General features: G+C 40.6%; 1 protein-coding gene across 8 annotated transcripts in view; it reads left to right on the top strand.

The window, feature by feature from the left end:
- Positions 1-24,121, top strand: part of TRIM44 (tripartite motif containing 44) — a 159,874-nt gene that overhangs the window by 60,127 nt on the left and 75,626 nt on the right. For all 8 annotated transcript variants that reach the window (XM_075545881.1, XM_075545880.1, XM_075545884.1 and 5 more), the window contains exon 3: positions 10,808-11,047. In XM_075545881.1, the coding sequence (XP_075401996.1) occupies positions 10,808-11,047 (240 nt within the window). The remainder of the gene's footprint in view (positions 1-10,807; positions 11,048-24,121) is intronic.

Raw genomic sequence — 24,121 nt, 5'->3', positions numbered from 1 at the left:
ATCTTGATGTCCATCGGCCCATTCGGGAGGCTGCATTTTTTAATATGGAGGGGTAGCATGCTGGAGGTTGTGGTCTTGGATCTTCACCGGAAAGTGCTTCAAGTTTTCTTTGCTTTCAGCAAGTAAGGGTGGATGACACACCCTTATTAATGAGTTACTATACCAGATATTAATGAGTTGGCTTCTAATCCTAATTCCTCACTCTTCTTCATGTATTTCTGCTTCTCATATTTTGTGTTCAGAATACAGATTTAAAGAGGATGCAACGATACTATGCTGACACACATCTTTTCTGATTATAAGCCACGAAGTATCTACTTACTTTGTTTAAGCAACTACCTCTCGGTCTATGTGTACATTTTGCATGAGCACAATTGAGTGTTCTGTAATTCCCACTCTTGGTAATGGTGTAACTTGTCATGATCCGCCCAGTTCTTTGCATACGCAGACACAGGTAAACATCTTGAGGTGTTCACTGCTTTCAGCCAAAGCAATCTGCGAGCTGTGCTATCTCTTGCTGCATATTTTCTTCTTAATCCAGCTTGAACTTCTGACAGTTCCCTGTCTGTGTATTACTGCAAACATTTCTGAATCATCTTAAGCCAACTTTTACCTGTGTGGCATCATGGCCCTGTTTGGTAAGGTTTGCATTCTGTTGTACCCCCTTTCTTTGCTATGGGCACAGATCCAAGTGGTTGAACAGGTAATTTCCAAATTCTTGACATAAATGGTAAGTGCTTCCAGTACAACAGCAATTTCTTGAAACATTTTTCAGAGAGTTGGTAGAGCCTGCTTTTCACCAGTGCCTCCAGGACAGCTGGAACTTTGTCCTTCAGTACCATTGGTTCTTGATTATGTGCTATCTTCTGAAGTGATTAAACATCAACACATTCTTTTTGGTTCAACGACTCTATATTCCTTTTCCTCTTTTCATGTTTCCTGCTTTGTTCAGTATTTTCCCATAGAATTCTTCAGTTCTGAAACGCAAGGCTTGACTTTTTCTTTCAGCTTGAGAAATGCCAAGACTCTTCTTCCGTGTGGTTTTGTAACTCCAGTTTCTTTTTTTTAATGTTTTATTTATTTATTTTTAAATCATTTTATTGGGGGCTCATACAATTGTTTTCCCAATCCATACATACATCAGTTGTGTAAAGGACATTTGTACATTCGTTGCCCTCATTCTCAATATTTTTGCTCTCCACTTAAGCCCTTGACATCAGCTCCTCATTTTTCCCCTTCCTCCCCACTCCCTCTCCCTCATGAACCCTTGATAATTTATAAATTATTATTTTTTCATATCTTACACTGTCCGATGTCTCCCTTCACCCACTTTTTTGTTGTCTATCCCCCAGGGAGGAGGTTATATGTAGATCCTTATAGTTGGTTCCCCCTTTCCACCGTTCCCTCCCTCCACCCTCCCGGTATCGCCACTCTTACCACTGGTCCTGAAGGGGTCATCTGTCCTGGATTCCCTGTGTTTTCAGTTCCTAGCTGTACCAGAGTACATCCTCTGGTCTAGCCAGATTTGTAAGGTAGAATTGGGATCATGATAGTGGGGAAGGGGGTGGTAGGGAGGAAGCATTTAGGAACTAGAGGAAAGTTGTATGTTTCATCATTGCTACACTGCACCCTGACTGGCTCGTCTCCTCCTCGTGACCCTTGTGTAAGGGGATGTCCAGTTGCCTACAGATGGGTCTTGGGTCCTCAATTGCACTCCCCCTCATTCACAATGATTTCATTTTTTTGTTCTTTGATGTCTGATGCCTGATCCCTTGGACACCTTGTGATCAAACAGGCTGGTGTGCTTCTTCCATGTGGGCTTTGTTGCGTCTGAGCTAGATGGCCACTTGTTTACCTTCAGGTATTTAAGACCTCAGACACTATATCTTTTGCTAGTGGGGCACCGTCAACTTTCTTCACCACATTTGCTTATGCACCCATTTGTCTTCAGCAGTCGTGTTGGGAAGGTGAGCATCATGGAATGCCAGCTTAATAGAAGAAAGTGTTCTTTCATTGAGGGAGTACTTGAGTGGAGACCCAGTGTCCATCTGCTACCTTAATACTGAACCTATAAATATATGCACATAGATCTATTTCCCCATACCATATATAAATATATTTACATATGTACATGCCTGTATTTAGTCCTCTATAAATGCCCTTTGCCTCCTAGCTCTTTCCTCTTGTCCCACTATCATGCTCAGCCTTCATTTGGGTTTCAGTAATTCCACTTGGTTGCATTACCCTTGGACACACCTCCTACACCCTCCTCACCACCGATTTGGATCACTTGTTGTTCCCTTGACCCTGGGTTTGTTAACACCACTATCTTTTCCCCCACCTCCCTGTCTCCCATGTCCCCCAAGAACCATCGGTCCCATTGTTTTCTCCTCCAGATTGTTCATCCAGTCTATCTTATTTAGACAGACCTGCAGAGATAATAACACACACAAAAACAGGACAGAGGAAAACAAAACAACAACAACATTAAAAAGCCAATGAAAAAAACAAAACAACAGCAACACAAAGAAAAGCCTGCAGTTATTTCAAGGTCTGTTTGTTGGCCTTTAGGAGTATTTTCCGGTCACGTCTGATGGGGTGCCAAGCCCTGGCCCCAAAGTCTATTTTCAGTATTCCCTGGGGACTTCATTGTTCTGTTCCCCTTACTGTTCTTTTGCACATCCTTAGTGTTTTGCCTCGGTGTGATGGGATCAAATTGGGTGCAATTCCCACACTGTGTCTCTGGTGATGTCCCCTGTAGGGCTATGGGTAAGTGAGGGATGTCATGTCTCATTGTGGGGCTGGCCATGTGGTCTTCTCTGTGGATTGGTTGCTCTGAGCGGGAATAATGTCCTCAAGGCTTGGTGGGCCAGGATGTGCTCTGCTCTTTCTTCCTCCCCCTTCATTTGCTCCTGTGTGTTCTGATCAGACATGTTCCTCTCCCTACGCTGTAGCTTCATGCTGTCCTCTGAAATAAATTGTTCTGGGGGAGGGCCAGTGTCCATGTAGTTGGGATTGGGACTGGCCTCTCCGACCTCTCCACTGGTTCCTTACTCCGTGCAGTATGTTGCGTTCACATCTTGGCTAACTCCAGTGTTTGTACATGTCATTGCAACACTTTCCTTGTCGCTTCAAACTACTCTTTGGAATCTTCTGGTCAGCTTTTATAAGTCATCAATTCTTCCATTCGTTTGATTTAGCTACTCTATGTTCAAGAGCTATTTTCAGAATCTTTTCTGACATCTATTTTGGTCTTTTATTTCTTGACATGTCCTTTTAGTGACAGTTTGATTGTTTTATGTGTAATGTCCTAGATGTCAGCTCACAGCTCTCTAATCATGCACCACATCTCTTCCAGATGATCTTTACATTCATGAGCAATGTACTCAAAGTCATACTTTGTCTTTCATGGCCTGGTTTTAATTTTCTTCAGCTTCAACTTAAATTTGCATATGAACAATGGGTAGATTATTCTACACTTGGCCCCTCACCTTGTTCTAACTGATAGTACTTAGCTTCTCCATCATCTCTTTTCCATAAATCTAGCTCATTAGATTCTTGTGTATTCTACCTGGCAAGGTCCATGTGTCTGATGTTAAAAAATGGTATGGATAGTCTATAAATTGTTGGTCATGCCAATTCTATCATGCAGCCAATTTTCCAACAGTTGATCCTTCTTCTTTGTTTCTAACTTTTTCATTGCAGCCCCACTAATTATCAATGCATCTTGATTGCATGTTTGACCACTTTCAGACTGCAGAGAGGTTGCTTTAAAATCTTCTGGTTCTTCATCGATGGCATTAGTGTTCGATGCATAAATTTGAACAATAGTTGATTAACTTGTGGGCATATGGATATTTTATAACTCTTAACGAGATAGATCTTGAAATTTTCTTTTTGATGATGAATGTGACCCACTTCTCTTGAGTTTGCTATTCTCGGCATTGTAAAAAAAAAGATTATCAGATCCAACATGATTAATATTGGTCCATTTCAGCTCACTAATACTTGATATATTGCTCTTTGTGTATTACATTTCATTTGCTATGACTTTCAATTTTCCTAGATTCGTACTTCATATATTCTACAATCCTATTATAATTAGATATTTACAGCTGGTTTTTGGTCATTGAGTCATCCTACATTAGCAGATGAAGGTTCCAAAGAGTTTGCTTCATCCACATCATTAAAGTTGCCTTACCTTTCCAGCTGACGACTCTTCTCTGGTCACATTTTGATGCTTTGCAACCCGAGCAGCACATCCTCTGTCATTGTGTCAGATATAACGGCCCACTGTTATTCAGAAGGTTTTCATTGACCGACTTTTTCCAAGTCTGCCTTAGAAGTTCTGCTAAACCTGTTTGCCATGGGTGACTCTGCTGATGTATGAAATACTTGTGGCCCAACTTCTGGAATTACAGCAGCATGCAAGCCCCCACAGTATGTGTGGCGGATTTACTAGTTAGTACTTCTACTGGAGAACCAGAATGAGAAGTCATAAAGATTTTGTGGAACATATCATTCTGCCTTCAATTTGCACTTGTGGTCTGATCTATATAAAATAAAGTCTGTCAAAAGTCTATTTAAAGTAATGGGAATTGGGGGATTTAATTTTTAAAAACAAAACAACCTTTCGCCTCCCACATTCAAATTCATCTTTCTTGATTGTGTGATGCCAACTTTCCCAACTTTTGAGCCCATGCATAGGTGAAGTCTAGGCTACATGACAGGTTTTATTGGGATTCCGAATTTTAGCTGCTTGCAACCAATAGAGTTTCTCAAGGCATTTCCGAAAAGTTTTCTTTACTAAAACTTCTCAGGTTTGGTTTCTGGAAGAAATGGGCCTTAATTAGTACTAGTGTAGGGACCCATTAAGAAATGATCATCATCCTGCATAACAGCCCCAAAATACACACACCACAAATAAAAAAGAATTTCATAAATAAGCCTAAAACACAGTTCTCAGCCTAGTATAGAATTTTCAGGGGAATTAATAGCACTTATCACTCCCCCTCCCTTTTCTCAGGCACGAGGAGGGGCACCTGTGGAGAGTGAATGAGCTCCTGAGGGCTTCTTTCACTTGATCCTGTGATGTGTGAGCTGTTCACTCCTGCAGGCCTTAATTTTGCATTGACTTTGGAATGGCAGTCTTAAAAAGCTGCGTAAGGTATCAAGCCTCTTTCAGGTTTCAAGAGTCTAATTAAAAATAGCTTTATCGCAAAAGAAAGAGAGAATGGTTGCAAAACTGGAAGAATGTAATTGGTGTTACTGAATTGTACATGTAGAAATTGGAGTATCATATTTATTGAAAATAACACTTAAACTAGACTACAAGTTTTACCTGATTTCATCATTTCTGGGCATTGTATATACATGGGGTGTTACATGGGTATGTTCTTTATAAGAAATATGGATGCTATTTTGCTCTGCATATTCTCAATATAGATACTCAGTGGCTTCATATCTTTCCTCTATTATCTAGTCTTCCTCTTCCCCAGTCTCCTCTAAGATTTTCTCACTGTGATTTCTTTCCAGAGCACCGGGCTAGAAGATTAGAGTCCGCTACTCTGCTGACAAGTTTTCAGATGTGCCTGATTCCTCATTGATAAGAGGAGAGGGCTCACTTACATGGCTCTCACTTTTGTCTACCCTTCTACCTCTTGCTTGATCCCTGCTTCAGCTACTCAGTATGCATAAATCAGTCACCTCTGAGTGGATTCTGACTCAGCAACCTTATAGGACAGAGCAGAGCTGCCCCATTGAGTTTCCAAAGTAGGACGTGCAGACTTCCACATGTTCCTCCTGTGGAGTGGCTGGTGGCTTTGAATTTCTGACCTTTGATTAGCATCCAAGCCCTCTGACCGCTGCTCCACTAGGACTCCTGTTCCATGATCTTAGTTATTTAAAAATACAATGAAGCCAGTAAAAGCCAGCCCTTGTTGAAGACTGCCTTGGTTTTCCAGGTGTAAAGTTCTCTGCCTCTGCACTCTCACCATTCTGTGGTCACTCTGTTGGTGCAACACCATTGCATGTTCCTTCTCTGACAGGTTACCAGCTTTCTCAGGTCTTCTTGGGCAGCGCTCCCTCTCTTCCATGGTGTCACTTTCCTCGGGTTATCTGTGGTCAACCTCAGTGGAAAAGGTTTACATTGTGTACCTACTGACTGTCATGGTGACTCTTCTGCTGTCCTACTTGGTCTGGGAACTGACTTCCTCCTCCTCCTGAGCTTGGGCCTCCTGCCCCCGCTGGGGAGCTGTCATATGTATGTGTACAAAAGCATGGGGCTCCAGCCTATCTGCATCCACTGGGAGTCATAGAACATGCCCCCATGGGCGACAGGGGTGGGACGACTGTATTCATAAAAGAAACATGGTTGTGAGGAGACCAGTAAGTGCATTTGCTCCAGGAGTTAGACTCTAGGTATTCTTATTTGGTAGTTTCTCACATCATTTGCCTTTCTCAAGCCTTAGGGAAATCATACTGGTTTTGATCATGTGGTTGCTATTGGTTGTGGTAATAAATTTTTATTACAATTACATGCCGAAATGCAGAAGTTATGAGGGTTCACATTAAAACTAAAATACTCAGCGTTTTGGACAACAAAGATGTCCAACAGAGATGTGCCAAGTCAAGACCTATATGTCTACATGGCAACAGTTGGCTGTAACTGAACCCTGCCCCTCCTCTTAGAGTGTAGGCATAATCCCTCAATTTCTCCACAGTCTTCACCGGCCTGCTTCACTCGAGTACAATCTTGAGCAGGGATGACTCTGATGGCATCGTCCATGGGGCCTGGCACCTTCGATCCAGACTAGGCCAGAGTCTACATCCAAAAATTCAGACTTAATAGGCTCCAGTGTGGCAGCAACAGTTCCTACTTAGAGTCTCCTCGTAGTCAAATGGCTAGTCTCTGTAGATTGACCCCAGCCAGCAATGAGTGAGGACTGATAGGGATCAGCTTTCCTGGAATTAGTCAAGTGGTTGGGACTTCGTCCAAGAAAGTGCCTCATCTTCTATTAGAAATCTGAGTATTTTTATCTTTATACCGAAGCTCATTTGTTTTATTGGATTAATTTTGCTCCCCCCCTTAATCTCAGCTTCATTTCCTTTAAATTAAATGTACCCTTATAAGGGTATCTTTTGATGCCTGCGCCACCCCCACCCCTGCCCTGCTTTCCCTTTTCTGGAGCATCTCAGAACAGGGAGAGAGCCAACTACGTTCAAATGCAAACAAGATTAAAGTACAAATGAGTGAATAAAAGAGATCAACTAAATACCCCAATCAGACTCTCTGTGCCATCCTCTTCCCTATCCTCTTTATCTGTTTAAGATCAACTGAAAGTGTTGATAGGATACCTCACACTCCGCTAGCACTTTCATGCTGCAGCCCTATGTGGAGAGCGTATAGTTATGCAACTCTTGCTCAAAAGAGCCTGTACAGCTGTTAGGATTAGTATAACATTTTCTGGGTAGCAGATGCAATATAACCTGCAAGATTCCTGGAGGATTAAGATGGTCAATAAAAGAGCAGATTATTGACTCTTCATGTGATTTCCAGATGATGCATCAGCAGTAGGATGTGACAGCCTGCACCCCTTGGGCCAGGACTGTTGATATTTTATAAGAGTACAATTTTGAGGCTCAGGACCAAAATGGCAAGAGGGCTCAAACAGAACAAATAACTGTAATCCTCCAGTGATGATACAGGGTGAGATATACTCCCCAAACAATGCCAAAATTGTTCAGAACTGGCTCCATGTATGAGAGAGCTTCAGCGAGTGCATGGGGAAATGCCTTTTCTCTACAAACTTTTTGAATCCCCTTGTATTTAGAATGCATATGTATCATCTCAAGATAACAATTTGAATGTGACTATTCTCATTTCACTGTGTAAATCCTGCTAACTGTACATGCCTGGCTTTACTAGGCTTCTGTCATTTAGGAGCTTGTTAGAAATGCAGACTCTTGGGTCCCACCATACATCTATTGAATCAGCATCTTCACTTTTATCAAGATCCCCATTTGGCTCATGTGCACATTACAGTTTATGAAGCACAATTCTAAGTGATTTGTGCTTCTCAGTGATTGGCCAGTATAGTTTATGTATTCTCACATGATTTAAGGCATTATCTTTCTTTTACCAATTAATTTCTAATTGATTATTATGTGGCAACATTCATAATAATTCCAGCAACAGTAATAGCAACTATTTAGTGATTACTATAAATCTGACTAGTACAGTGGCTGTTCAGTGGTAAAGTTCTTAACCTTCCATGTAGGAGACATGGGTTTGATTCCTGGCAGTGCACCCAATATGCAGCTACCAACTGTGGAGGCTTGAGTGTTATAATGTTGAACAGATGGACTAGGAAGAAAGGCCTGGCAATTTATTGAGAAAAGATCAGCCAGTGAGAATCCTGTAGGTTACAATGGCCTGACCTCATTGTGCATCGGGTTGCCATGAGTTGGAGGCCAACTTGGTGGCAGCTCACCAACTACAATAAGCCTGACATTGGGCAAGAGTTTACTTGCTTCATCATCATAAATTACTACAACAGCATGTCTTCTTAGAAAACTATTGTTGGTTACCATTGAGTTGACTCTCAACTCAATGGCAACCATATGTCCAACAGAAAAATACTTTCCCATTTCTGTGCTGTCCTCATGATTGATGACAGATTGCCAAAGTCAAGGTTTTTTTTTTAAATAGTGTCTCTTTATTTGCATCATGAGCATTTCCATCTTTTGTCTGCCCAGGCTATACCTAGGAAGGAAAGCTTGGTGATATATTTCCAAGAAGTTGACCATGGAAAACCCTATGGAATGCATTGGGTCTGACACACCGAGGGTCACCATGAGTTGGAACTAACCTGAAAGCAACTGATTACTGTATACCAGTATTTGAGTTTTTAAAAAAGCAATACTGTATTATTTATAAGTAAATATTGACATCAAAAGAAGGAAAGAGGAATTACTTCCTGAAGAATGAGAATGGCAAAAAGATGAGGAGGAAAATTTTATTGGGACTATTAAGGAGGCATTGTTTAGAGATTGAGATAAAGTTTTTTGTGCCAACCTGGCCAATAAACACATGGGGTTAATTGAAGGGCAGGGAGATAAATGGCTTGGTATGCTTCACCTTTCTAGTTCTCGGGTCTCTTGCTTTCTGATGGTCAAACAAGGTGCAGCTGCTTTAGCCAGTTCCCCACTTCAGCTGGCAAGGCTCACTTCCTGTGAGACATCCCTGGGGAGAAGCCACATGGACCTACCCCGATAGAGCAGCCGTGTGGAGGCCCCTGCCAGCGTTGAGATGCTTACGTGTTCACTGATTCAGCTTTCCTCCTGTAGTCATTGTCATTGTGTGTGTTTTGTGAGATGGAGGAGGACTTTGTGGATTAGTCAGACATATGGGCTAATGTTGGACTTGTGGGCTTGGGTAGCACAGCACTGGGTTGGAATGTTTTCTTTCCTTTTTTTTCCCCTTCATTCCTAAGAATTTTATTGACATAATTCATATAGTATACAATTCAATGAAGTATTAGTACTATTATTTATGCATTCAGTAATTTAAAGTATTTTCTTCTTTATTTTACTCATTATTAGTAAATCTCAATTACCTCTACTCTCTACTGTTATAACTCTAAGAAACTATTAACCTACTTGCTCAGGCTATAGATTTATCTTTCCAGAAATTCATATAAAGAAAAACATATTAACCAAGAACACCAAACCCCCATAAGGACAAAACGACTCTGGCTCCTGATTGCTTCCCCCCCCTTCACTACCATGACCCAGTTCTACCTTAGAAATCTGACTAGACCTGAGTACACACATCGGTACACAGAAGAGCTCTCCACACAAGAAATTCAGGACAGACAAAACCCCCGGGAATAGTAGTGGGAGTAGCAATATCACGAGGGTAGGGGATTGGTGGGGGTGGGGGACATAAAGGGGAAACCCATAACAAAGTTGGGCATACAACCCCCCCCCATGGGTACATAAAACTGAAATGTGGGTGAAGGGAGACAAGGGACAGGGAAATACAAGAAATAACAACAATAATATATAATTGATCAAGGTTTCATGATGGTAGGAGGGTGGGGGATGGAGGTGGAAAATGAGGAGTGGGTATCAAGGGCTCCAGTAGAAAGAAATTGTTTTGGAAATATTGATAGTAACAAGTGTGCTTCAAGATTGAATGATGGATTGCCAAAAGATTAGTAAGACGCCTCCCTCCCAATAAAATTAATTTAAAAATAGTAATTTCATAGGGGGGGAAATTTAAATGAAATAGAAGAACTTCAATTGAAGAGAAACAAAGTATTGAAAAGTAGAAGTAAAAAGGGGTCAAAAGAGAGAAATAATGATAAGGTGTTAACTGTTAGCTAGGTACATGTGTACTAGTTGACTTCTAGTTATTTCCGTACCTTATGAAAGGTGAGGGTATTCCCAGTGGTGTCATCACATAGGATGACTGCCAGTGTACTTTAGACATTCAGTGTCACCTTGCTTGGAGCTTCTGTAAACAGGATGCTCAGAGTTTAGGCTGTTTTACCATACCTGCCTTAGGTCTTAGCTCTTGTCTTTAAATGGAATGTTTTCTTGATGTGCACTTTTTATATAAAATTCTTTCTTATACATGAGTGTCTGTGGATTTGTTTCTCTAATATACCCAGACCAAAACCTTTGAGATAAGATAGGACCCACAGTCTAGTGCATCCAGGGCTCAATGCCTAGCACTTAGGCGAGTAGCTATACAGTTTTCTCTGAAAGCCGCACTCATTCTTAGTGCCTCTCTGCTCTACAGGTAACTCGGGACCAGATGAAGACGTTCATACAGCAGGAATTTAAGAAAGTTCAGGAGGTGATTGCTGATGAAGAACAGAAGGCTCTTCATCTAGTGGACATCCAGGAAGCAATGGCCACGGCTCATGTGACTGAGATACTGGCAGACATCCAGTCCCACATGGACAGGTTGATGACTCAGATGGCCCAAGCCAAGGAACAACATGATACCTCTAATGAATCAGCCGAGCCAAAGGCAGAGGTAATGGAGAATGTGCACTCTTAGTAGTCGCAGGAGGACCAAGAAAATACGGACGGCCATGTCTGTTAGCACTGGCAATGCCCCCTTGTGGTCCCTGAAAATGAAAGCTTTCACACAGCATAGATGTTTGTAGTGGGGTGTAAATGGGTGCAGAAGTGTTGGTCATTAAGTCCCACCCCCTGATTTTTACCAACCATCATCTGAAAAATACAGGCAATGGACATTTACAAGTGCAAGGTGTGGAATGAATCTATAACTAAAGCCATCATTTGAATTGCTGAAGGAGTCTGGGTCAGGAAGTAGAGCATGAAGTAGGCCAAAATGGAAGGTAATTGGTCTCTCAAGCTGGTTTTCAATTGGAAACCAGCTGTATAAACTGGGGACACAATTGCTAGACCAACAGAGGCGTGGGTGGCAGGGTATGTGAAGATGCAAGAAGGACAGTGTGGATGAAGAAAGGTAAATGTTGAATCACTTGTATAACTATTAGTCACTTGTATAACTATTAGTGACACAGTGGAGTAAGTGTTAGGCTGCTAACTGAAGGTTGGGATTCAAAACGACCAGCTCCCCTGTGGGAGAAAGATATGGCAGTCTGCTTCCAGAAAGGTGGACAGGCTCAGAAACCCTATGGAGCAGTTTGACTCTACCCTCTTGGGTCACTGAGTGAGAATCAACTTGATAGTAGAGGGGTTTAGGTATTCATTCTTGTTTTCTAGCAGGAATAACAGGGTCTTAGGTTTCCCAGGCATCATAGTCAAGAACCTACTTCTAAAACATAATTTAAGGCAGATATTTTAAAGAGATACTAAACTAGTGTATAGTTCAGCCTCTGAGGAGATCTTTATCAGCACTGTATTGGAAGTTCAGGCCCAGTTTATGCCAGATAGATGTAGAAAACCTAAAAGAGATTACTCAGTGATCATACCTCTAACTAGTTGTCCTGCCTTGGCCCTGGAGAGCCTGGTTAGAGAAAGAAATCGGCTAATGGAAGTGTCCAAGTAGAATCCAGGAGGTAGGCGTTGTCCAAGCCATCCTGACAGGAAATGCAAAAGCCTGCTGCAGCCATCCTGGTTTCTTGATTACATTCCATCATTGTGTGAGAAGAACTGCTCTTGTTCTTTACACTCATCCTTCTTAGAATGAAGAGCCTGTACCTATGTGAGCTTCTAGGTAGGGAACAGAGAATGCTATGTTCATCATATTATTTAATCCCAACACTAGCACTTGGTTTTTCTCAGTTACACATGGACGATTCAGTGCAGAGACATGCTGACCACTATCCCAGTTGTATCTGTGAGAAGAATTAGGAGAATCAATATCCTTGACTGCTTGCATACCTAAGACCCTTTATAGTAGTGGTTCTCAACCTGTGGGTCGAGACCCCCTTGGGAGTCAAATGACCCTTTCACAGTGGTCACCTAAGACTATATTTCCGATGGTCTTAAGAACCAAGACACCGCTCCTCTATCCATCTCCAGGGGGTCCGTCCACATGCAGATATACCCACATAGCACATATGGGGGGGTCAATACAACATGAGGGTCAAAGCATTAGGAAGGTTGAGAACCACCGCTTTCCAGTACTGTAAACACTTTGTCTTAAGAAACAAAAAGTTCAACCAGACTCACCTCCAGGAGTCCTTAGCATAATTTCATCTCCAGCCCCTCTTAAATCTGACCCTCCACATTTAATCTGCGTGTTGATTAGGTTCTTTCAAAAATAAAGATTTAATTTGAGCTGCATCTACCTCTCTTGTTTTTATTTCCAACAGCATGTTTAGTTCCTCCCCAGCGTTAGCCATCCTGTAAGCACCTGAACGGCGCTGTGCTTGTTAACTCTGAGGAATTACTCTTGAGGATGCAAGAGCTGACAGACCTAAGGACCAAGCTGAGAACAAAATAAGCTATTTAAAAAAGAAATCGCATTCAGCTGGCTAGAGCTCTTACAGAGAGCTGTTATCATCTTAATAGTCTCTTGTTCCAGCTAATCTGGTAACTTATTGGTCAGAGCAAATTTCTAGTTTGTCTCTGGCACTTTGAGAGGAATTCAGTAGAGATGAGAGATTTTATGGTTCTGAATTCCATTCTTCTAACAGAGTCATATATATATATATTCCTCTTTTTCTTCCCTTTATCAACTATGGGATTAAAAATAATAATTTGCATCTTAAATTTGGCCAGAAGATAACCCTCCAAGGTGTATTATGAAAAATTTCCAACATCTAGCAAAATTGAAGGTATTGCACAGATTGTACCTCTATCTCCACCACCTAGATTCTACCACTAACTTTTCTTGCATTTGCTTCATTGCAAAGCTGGCAATCTTTCCAACCTTTTATTCATCAGTTCATCTCATTTTTGAGTGCATTTCAAAAGAAATGGCATCTTGTGGTTGTGATCCTCTTGTTAATTATAATTTAAAAACCCCTGGACAGAATACATTACTTCACCTACCAGAAGATCCTAAAGGTGTAGAAAAGATGGCAGACTGGCTCGGGTCTGGGATTTGTGATTTGAGGAACTACACAGCAGTGAGCTCACTGGTGTGTTTTCTTATTTCCTATGAATGCTGAAGAAGCATTCAAACCAGAAACACGAGGACCCAACTCTACAAAATTTGTAAGCCCCCAATAAAGCTCCTCTCACCAGACTATTCATGGGAAAGGGTAACCCAGCTGGGACAAAAACCAAAGCAGCACCCCCTTATCCATGCCACCTGGCACTCCAGCAGTGGAATCATGTGGTGAAAACCGTTTTTGCACCCTATTCTGCAGCACTGAGGTGCCCTTTCCACACAGGGCCTAAATGTGAAATTCTGACTTTTGCCCTCCCCCCTTACCCACCCCACTACAGTAATGAGTTTCCCCCCTCTGTTGGAGTATGCTGGCAGCGCCCTGACTTCCACCCAGCCCCTTAGCAATCACGCCAAACACATTGGCATTGAGTCAGTGCTGACTCATAGCAACCCCCGTTTCCAAGACTTTCTCCTAAGGGGCTGCTGGTCGTTTCAAACTGTTGAACGTTCGGATTATAGCCCAACTCGTAACCCCTACACCATCAGGGCTCCCCATAGGAGCAGTAAGGAAATAATAGTACACCACCCCTCCTCTTCAAAGACGGTGGCTGGAACTCCCTAATTCTTGCCCTTTAGCCCTTGCTGTATTAAGGAGATGTCCTCCCTGGCTGAGCCAATGGTGGAATCTTGGCTCCCAATTCTTCACTGTAGTAATTTGTCATTACTCCGCCTTATCCCCAGCTAGACTGGGCTGAATTCTTGCCTCTGAATAATACAGCATAGGGCAGGTGAGACTAGTACTGTGAAGTCTTTATCAACTCCATGGACATAGTGATTAATCACATATATATATATATATATAATTATCTATTAATGAAATATGTGTTTTCCGATGGTCATAGGCAACTCCCGTGAAAGGGTCGTTTGACCCCCCAGAGGGATCGAGACCGACAGGTTGAGAACCACTGTTATAGAGTGTTTCAGAAGTGTAGACACAATGTAAAATGAGCACACACACATACAAAACCTGATACTTGTTTTTGTTTTGTTTTTTCAAATCAGATTTAAAATTTTCTTCAAACTACCAGAAATTGCTCATAGACATAAGGTTTGAATCAAAGATTCACATTTACCTTTTACCTCATTGTTGTATTTTAGGTTATTTCCAACTTGTCATTTATAATATGGTAGTGAATATTTTTAATAGTTGGATCATTTTGTAAATATATTTAGTCTCATATTCTTGGGAATGATTACAGGGTCACAGATATAGACATCTTTTTGGCTCTTACACATGTTTGCAAACTCCAAAGTCAAACTCACTGTCATGGAGGCGATGCTGACTCCTAGCCACCCTATAGGACAGGGTAGAGCTACACCTGTGGGACTATAACACTCTACAGGAGTAGAACGCCCCATCTTTCTCCCACACTCAGCAGCTTGTGGTTTCAAACTTCCAACCTTACAGTCAGCAGCCCAACAAGTAACCACTACCTCAAGTCTTCTGTTTGCAGATTATCCATCAAAAGAAAAATCCCAAACCCACTGCCAATGATCTCACTTCAACCCTGTGATCCTATATAGGGCTTCGAAGGCTGAACTTCTTGACGCCGGATCAAAAGGCTGATAGCTCAAAGAATGCATGTAGCCTCCACGTGCTCCCTCAGAATGTTGGTGTGTTTGAACCACCAACCTTGTGCTCGCATGATCACACCACAAGGGCTCCTCAAACTCTCCGTAGCACTGTTACATCAGTGTATCATCGCCAATTTTGAGCATCATTATCTTTTTTATGTTTTCCTGGATTGAATGATATGTTTCAAAATTTGTAAGCCCCTTTTATTTGAAAGTCATGACATGCCCATCTTTTGTCTATTTCTAGAGAAGAGTATTGAGTTACAGTGAGATAAAAAGTCAGTTGAAATGAGGAAGTCATTAAAATTGTATATGTGTTCTTTAAGCACTTATTTAACTTGAAACAAAGCACTCTTTGGATTCAGATTCAAGGCCTTTTCTTTGAGAATATGGTTTTGCTGCCTGGAGTTCCAGGTCATGTTTTTCTCATATTGTACTGTTGATGTTTTCCAATTTCCATCCTTTTAAATAACAGTGAAGGAAACATTCATAGGAAACTGAATATAGAATTCTAGATTTTATAATCTAGTATCCTAATATTTTGCACATGTTCCACTTTCATCAAAATGGTCAACAATGTTTAAGCGAGCCATCTTTGATTTTACAGAAGCAGCAACTCATCGAAGCAACATCATTTTCTTGCTGGCTTGTACTTTTGCTGTTTAATTAAAACATGTCATTGTAATTACCAGTTCAAGTGGCATAAACAAACTGGAGAACAAGATATTTGGATCTTGGTGAGCACACAGTTCTGGTAGGGGAACTGAAGATGGGAGTTGTACTGCAGTACAGACTGCCAGTTGAGAGCATTTCAGGTGTGGCAAGCATTAGTCAGTTTTACTGAGGGCTTTGAGAACATTGCTTAATCTAACCAGACATTTAAATGGACGATGGTGCTTCACAGATTTCAATTCTGATATTCTGATGCTATAAGAGCAAGAATTCACTTGTAATGGGACTAGAACTAATCTGCTTATGTGTTGCCTTCTCTGTTTTCCTTTCTTGAATAACTTGCTGTATCCCTTGTACTGTGTTAGGTGCAGGGACTACAGAGATTAACAAAAAAATTCGTTCTGAGGGGACTTCAAATCCAAAGAGGGAGACTTTATGCAATGCTATATGGTGGTTCTCTGCTCATAATATTAACCTAGACATGTGTACTATAGATATATATGACTATAGATATATATAGATATATATACTATATATAGATATATGTGTACTATATGTATATATGTGTGTATTGTAGATATATACATACTATATATGTACTGTATATCAGATATATGTACTATATGTGTACTATAGATATATGTGTACTATATATATATATAGGGCAATTACGCCATGCTTTCAGTAAATAATAGTTTCCAATGGAGCCCATTGTTACAGAGATACTCTCTCTGTGAAGACTAATGTTGATAATTGGTTTGGTAGATATGCAAATTAATTATGTAGGAGAGTTACCCTTCTATTTTGTTGAACACTTTTTATCAGGAATGGATTTTTGGGTTATGTCACATGTCTTTTCTGTGCGAATTGATAAGCTCATATGGCTCTTAGTGTTTTAATAATGTGGTGAGTTACTTTGGTTGTTTTAATCTTGAACTATTGTGTACTTGGTCATGATATATTATTCTTTGATATGTTTTTAGATTCTGTTGCCCAGACTTTTGTTGACAAGTTTTACATCTACGTTCATGAGGGATATTGGTATATATTTAGTAAAGTCTGTCCTTGGTTTTGGTATCGATTATATTTGTTTCATGAGATGAATCAAAGAGTATTCCATCCTTTTCTGTAGCTTGAGTTGAATTTGTGTCAGCTCTTCTCTGAATGTTTGGTAGAATTTGCCAGTGAAACTATCTAGACCTTGACTTTTCTTTTGTTGAGATTAAAAAAAAAATCAAAAACCTGATCGATGTCTTCTTTTGTTATGGGTCTTTTCAAATTTTCTACTTCAGTTCATGTATGTAGCTAGTGCATTTCTAAAACATTTTCCATTTCTTCTAGGATTTCAAGTTTGTTGGCATAGTTTTCTGTTTTTATTTTAGGTGTTTCTATTGTGATGACACCCATTTCATTTCTAATTCATATTATTGGCTTCTGTTTTTCCTTTGTTTGTGCCTTTGGTTTGTTGATTTTGTAAATTTTTTTTAAAAAACAACTTTGAGTTAAGTCCATTCTTTCTATATTTCTGTTGTAATATCATTGTTTTTCTAGTGACTGTAGACTTTTTTCTGCTTTAATTGTTGGAGATGGTGGGTTAAGGTGTGATTTGGGTTCTTTTTTGATGTGTCTGTTTTTGCTTCCTCAAACGTTTTGGTATGTTGTATTTTCATTCTCATTTGATTTAAGGATTTAAAGATTTTAATTTTATTTCTTCTATTGCTTGGTAGTTTTTAAGCAGGGTGTTTAGTTTCCATTTGTTTTGATATTTTTCCTTTTACCTTCCCATTGTTTACCTCTGATTTTATGGTGATTTGAGAAGATGCTGTGTAGTATTTTGATGTTTTACATTTTATTGCTTTGTGGTATGACATATGTTCTATATTGGAATATGTTCCAAGTCCTCTAGAAAAGAATGTGTATTGTGATGTGTGGCTGGGTAGAGTGTTCTGTTCATGTCTAAGAGTTTAAGTTGACTTATTGGGTTTAATTCTTTGTCTTTGTTGAGCTTCTGTGTAATTATTCTGCCCTTCAATGAAAGTGATGCATTAAAGTCTTCTATGATAAAAAGTATTGACTTGCCTATTTCTCTCTTAAATTCTACTAGGTCGATTTATATTTTTAAAAGCTCTTCTATTGTGTGCAGAAAAAAATACCTAATTTTAGCTATTTCCTCCTTTTCAATTGATTCGATAGTCATTTACAGTATATATGAGGGGTACCCCCCTAAAATGGAATTTTTTTTCAAGACTGTATTTAAAGACTATGTATTGCCATCAATCGACATTTCACCTTTTTTGAAATGAGAAAACCACTCATACACTGTTTTTTTCCATAGCATTGTCCTTATAAGCTGTGTTCAACATCAACAGTTTCTGTGCCTTTTTTTCCTGAGCAGGAAACATCATGTTGTCTTAAATCAGCCATCACAAAAAATAAGGGTTGAACAAAACTGCTTTCCTGAAAAAATTCACTGTGACCAGAGAGAACCTTCCCAGGCGACACCACTGGGCGCACTAACTCAGAGTAATGTGCTTGATGCTCAGCTAGCTGGAGAATGCATGCCAGGGAAGCTCTGCCCAGCGGGGTTCTTTTCTGTTTTTTGGGGGGGTACCCCTTCATCTAATATACCTCTGATGCTGTTTTTCCCCATAAATTCTGTTTTATCAGAAATTAATATTGACACTCTGCTATTTTTTTTAATTTCCGTGAGCTTGATTTTTTCTAACTTTTGATGTTTAGTGTGCTTTTACATTTATGTTTATTATATGTCTCTTCTAGACAGCATATTGATGGGTCCTGTTTTTGTATCATTTCCAACTCTCCATCTCTTGACGGGTACATATAATCCATTTACATTTAGTGTAAGTATTGATAGGTATGAACTTATGTTTTCATTTGCTGTGGGGTTGTTTTTTGGTTGATTGTCTTTTGATGCTGCTGATTTTTTTTCCATGTAATTTTCTATGCTGAATTCATTTTGTTGGTTGATTTTCTTCATTGCTATTGCTTTAATGTTTATTGAATTTATGCTTTTCCTGTTTTACATTTTGATTAGGACGTTTATCAATTAAGTTTAAAACAGCTTATTCTCTTTGAAATTGACTTTACTTCTTCTCCATTTAGAAATTTGTTAACCAGACAGTTTATTCCTGCTTTTACTTCGCAATAGTCTCCATTTGTTTCATATTTTACGTCTTTCAGGTTTGGGGTTCTCTTAAACCTGGGTGGATTTTGGTTAGTGTTGTGTTGTGTATCTTAATCTCAGATTGCCCGTCATTGCTGGTTCTCTGTCAGAGGAACACCTTTTAATATTTCTAAGTCTGGGTTTTAGAAATTCCTTCCATTTTTGATCATCTGTTAGTGTCTTAATTTTGCCATCAAGTTTGTGGGGTGAGTTTTATGGGTATATAATTTCATTTGGCTTTTTAAAAATCTTACAGATATGTATATATTTTTTATTTTCGCCTTCTTGTTTGCATGGTTCCTGCCGAGAGATTTAATCTTACTGATTTTCCTTTGTGTGTAACTTTTCACTTTCCCCTGAGCTGCTTTCAGGATTCTTCCCTTTTCTTTGGTTTTGTAAATTTTACTTATGTATGTATTTGTGAGTTTATTTTTGGGTCTAGACTATATGGGGCTTATTCATATTCTTGAATACATATCTTCTTTTGTTACATATTACTAGGGACGTTTTTTCCCAACAACTCTTACATAATTTTTTTCTTTGCACTTTTTGTTCTCTTCCTGTTCTGGAGTTCTTATCATACAAGTTCTTCTTTATGGTGTCTTACAGAATTCTTAGACAGCCTTTATTTTCAGTTCTTAAATAATTTTTCTAATTGTTCCTCTAGCAGATTAGTATTGAGAGATTTGTATTTAAGCTCACTTATTCCGTCTTCTGTGATTCAGTTCTACTTTTTTACCCTTTCAATGCATCATCTGTTTCTGAATTCTTAACATTGCTAATCTGGATTTTTACATGCTGTTTTTGTGTGGTTCATAATTTACCATTTCCTTTGATAGTTTGTTCTGATAGTATTTTATTGAATTTTTCTAAAGTTTTGTCTGTGTTTTCTTTGATTTTATCTGCAGCTTTCCTTATCTTTATTTCAAGCTATTGAAAGTATCTAAATATTTTTCTTAGGAATTCCTTATCAGGTCATTCCAATGCCATTTATTCCTCAAGATAGTTTTCTGGATCTGTGTTTTGATCACTTATTGGAGCCACTGTCTTGTTTCTTTATGTGATTTGAAATAGTTTGTTGTCTCCAAGACATTGTGTTGCTGTATTTGTATATAATTAGTGATTGTATGTTGTTGTATTCTAAGGCATTTACCATTTGTCTTCTGGTAAAGGTAGAGAATATTAGGATGTGGGTAGTTTTCTGCTGTTCACGTAGCACAGTTCAATGAGGTTTGGGTGGTGGTCACTGTTGCCCATTGTTGGTCAGGAGGGCTGCAGGAGGTATAGGTGTGACTGGGATGTGTGGACATGTTTGTTGTGGGACAAGTGTGAAAAGGAAACATCTATAAAAATAAAATAAAATAAGCTAACAACATCAAGAAAAATGAATTTCAATAATAATAAGGAAAATAAAATTTAAAATAGGTCAACAAATAAACATATAGAGCCGCTCCCCCCGTCCCCCCCCCCACACACAAACTAAAACTAGAGGCAGGGGAAGTAAAGAGTATAGTAAAAACAAAGCTTAGAGAAAAATAATTAAAGATAGGAAGGAAAAGAGAAGTAGAAGGAAAAACCAAAGCAGAGAAAGCGGGGGGGGGGGGGGGGAGAGGAAGGAAATAAAAACAAAAGAGGAGAAAATGGGTGGGCAGGGCCCAGAAAGAGTAAACTGTAGGCCTTGGGGGCAGAGCACTCAATATGGGCCAGTTCTCTCTGCCGGTCAAGGGTGGAGGCCCGGTGGGGTAGGGGATGGAGGGTGAGTGGGTGGGCATGTAAGGGAGGGACAGGACCCTAGACCTTGTACAGATTCTTTCCACCTTGAAGGTGCTGTGTCAGGGCCCTTGATCCAGAAGCAGCCTGTGTCAGCTCAGCGGGTGCCTGAGACGAGGGACTTATTCCTAAAAGAAGTCCTTTAAGTCCAGAGCACAGCTAGGTGCAGGGCAGCTGGTTTTGACAGAGTTCCCTGCCCACCGTGGGGTGGTTTGGAGTCAGTCATTCATCTGGCACTGCCCTCTCTGCTTGCTGGAGTTCATATGACTGGAGGCACAGGGGTGGTGTCCAGGCAGCTCCTGAACCATGAGGGCTAGGCCATGGGGCGGGCCATGGGGTGGGAGTGGTTTAGCGGCTGCTGACTGGGTGAGCATAAGGAGCTTGCCACCCTTCAGGTTATAAGGGAGGTGTGGAGAAACAAGGGGAGGATCGCATCTTTCTGAGCATGAACCCATAGTTGTTGGCCTCATTGAATGCTGCTTATAAAAGTGTAAAATAACTGCCTGGCAGTTCGCCCTTGCCACTTTTGTTCACTTTCTTCTCGTAGGCTTCTCCTATTCAATCCGTGGCTCTACTTTTTCCTTTAAAGGCTAAGGTTCTGGGAGTATCCCGCATATCTGTCTTCGTTCAGTCTCTTGAGTCTTTGTTGTAAAGGGCCTGCGTAATGTGTCTGTCCTCTTGCCAGCTGTCTCCGCCTACTGACCTGTGGGAAAGGCTCTTATGCATGTATTTCTTCTTTCAACAGTAAATCTCTCACCTGGCCATCTCCTGTGCATCGTGACTATGACTATAGTCTCTGAAAAGAACCAGGTGTCTATAAGTAACAGAACTAGATAAAGCACAAACCTGTATCCCATCATCTGTGTCCTTCTCCACATTCCTCTAGAGAGTTTATAGAGGGAAAGTACAATAATGGCCACCACTTGGTAAAGATGTCATGCACTACACACTTGCTCATTATTTTGCACACATTTTTCTCCTTTGCTTTATGCCACCCAGCTACCCTGTGAGATAGAGTGAGGATTTCCACTTGCAGATGAGGAAACTGAACCTCAGAAAGCTATGTGTATTGTCAGAAGCCATGCTGTTGCAGTTCATAACCCCAAATTTGAAGTCATGTTCCTCTAGGTCAGAAAGCCCATTTCTTAACCCTTGCACCAGAAGTTGTAATCCAGAGGGTTTGCTCTAATTCACAGAAGAACATTTGGTTACTTTTTTCCCATAAGGTTCTCCTAGACAATTATGTTTAAACATCCAAAGATAATTGAAAAATTGTATTGAGGTTTAATTGTCATTGATAGTTATGTAACTCATGTTACATTTAAATTGTATGACTTTTCTTCTTAGATTACAGTTCCCATAAGACATACTAGTCGATCAAAGTGCAAAGAAAGCTTCCCCACTCCTATCCCTCGTTTCCCCCGCTCGTCATACTTCTCTCTCATTAGGGTACAGATAATTAGTTCCTGCTCCACTATCGCAGATCTTTAACAGTCTGCTGAAAATGCCCGTAGCCAACCTCCAGTGTTCAATCTAATTTAAATCTCCTCTCTGACCGTAGCTGCCCTTTCCAGGATGGTGCCCTGGCACTCTCTTAAGCCATGTCCCCTCTCACCCCATGACCCTGCCACCAGACCCACCCCCACCAGTCCCCACCATGCCCTGCCCAGCCCTACAGATGCACAGTTATTTTCTGTGGTTCAGAGAATTCAACATTTCTTAAACAAAGAGTGCTCCCCCCACCTCCACCCCCTCCTTTAATTCTATGTCTTTATTCTAGTGTAGTACCCATCCCACTTTCTCTGTTGTCGGAAAACCATACTTTTCCCTCAAGTGTCAAAATAAATGTCATCCTCTCTCTGGAGCCTCCCCCAGCCTGTCCAGTCAGTGTTCACCCTTCCCTCTGACTCCCAAAGAATTCTGTCACATCTTTGGTAGAGACCTTAACTCATTTTTCTGTCTGCCCACTTCCCCTGCTTCTCCTAGGAGATCCTGGGAGTTACATTGTGGTGGGTGTTTTTCTTGTCCTTGACCCCTACCTATAGTAGCGTCTCAGTAAATCATCGTAGCCTGTGTCATTTTGTCTTGGCTTGTGTGTTGCTATGGTGTAAAAGTTACACTACTGATATTTCAGCTACCTGCAGGGTCACCCACAGTGAACAGGTTTCAAAGGAGCTTCCAGACAAGACAGACTAGAAAGAAAGACCTCAAGATCTACTTTAGAAATGTAACTGCCAACCACAACAAAACCCCTCCCTGTCACCGAGTAAATGTTGACTCATAGACACCTACCTACAGGATGGGACGGAACTGCCTGTGTGGGCTTCCAAGGCTATCCATGTTTCTGGGAGCAATGAGCTTCCTCTTTCTCTTATGGAACGCCTGGTGGATTCCAGCCTGGACCTTCCTAAGGGTAACAGCCCAGTGTGTAACCCGCTATGCCACCAACGCTTCTGTTTCAGAAAATTAGCCAGTGAAAATTGTAGCACCCCAGCAGAACATTGTCCGACTTGCTTGCTTTAGACATGTCATCAGGAGGGCTCAGTTGCCAGAGGAGGACATAATGTTTGGCGAAATAGGAGGCCAATGGGGCGAGGGCTATCCTCGGTCAGGGAGATAGGTTGCCGCAGAGCTTCAGTGATGGACTTGAACATGCTGGTAGGTATGAATACGGGCCAGTGTTTCATGCTTTGGTACTTCAAATCACCAGGAGTCAAGAATCCAATCAAAAGCATCTATCTTATCAGTAAATCCTACTGAACTGCTACTGCTATTGATCAAATCAAAAGCCTACTGCCATCCAGTTGATTCTGACCCATAGCGATGACCCTATAAGATAAACTAGAACTGCCCTTTTGGGTTTTCAGTACTTTTCAGTCTTTATAGGAGTAGACAGTCTCATCGCTCCCTCAGAGCAATTGGTAGTTTCAAACCACTGGGCAGCTTGCAGTTCATTCAATGCATAACTCACTATGCTGTCGGGGCTCCTATTGATAAAAGTAACCGTTTTCAAGTCCATCTTGTTTCTCAGTCACCACGCTTGATGATTATATACATTATTTCCTTTAACCTTCTTTCTCTGATGCAGGGATAGCTACCCTGTTTTACACTATAGGAAATTAAGGTTTAGAGAGGCAAAGGAACTCCCACAGAGTAACCCAACACATCAGGAATGGAGCCAAGATCTGAAGCCAGAGTTTCTGACTCCAGAGCTCACTTAATATCAGTAGAAACTAAGAGCAAATGGACTAAGTAAGTAATTCTCTAAGTATAATCAACAGCGTGGAGCTATATAC

Source organism: Tenrec ecaudatus, chromosome 4 (assembly GCF_050624435.1).
Source record: "Tenrec ecaudatus isolate mTenEca1 chromosome 4, mTenEca1.hap1, whole genome shotgun sequence".
In the NCBI taxonomy this organism is placed as follows: Eukaryota; Metazoa; Chordata; class Mammalia; order Afrosoricida; family Tenrecidae; genus Tenrec; species Tenrec ecaudatus.
This window is presented reverse-complemented; position numbering and strand designations above follow the sequence as displayed.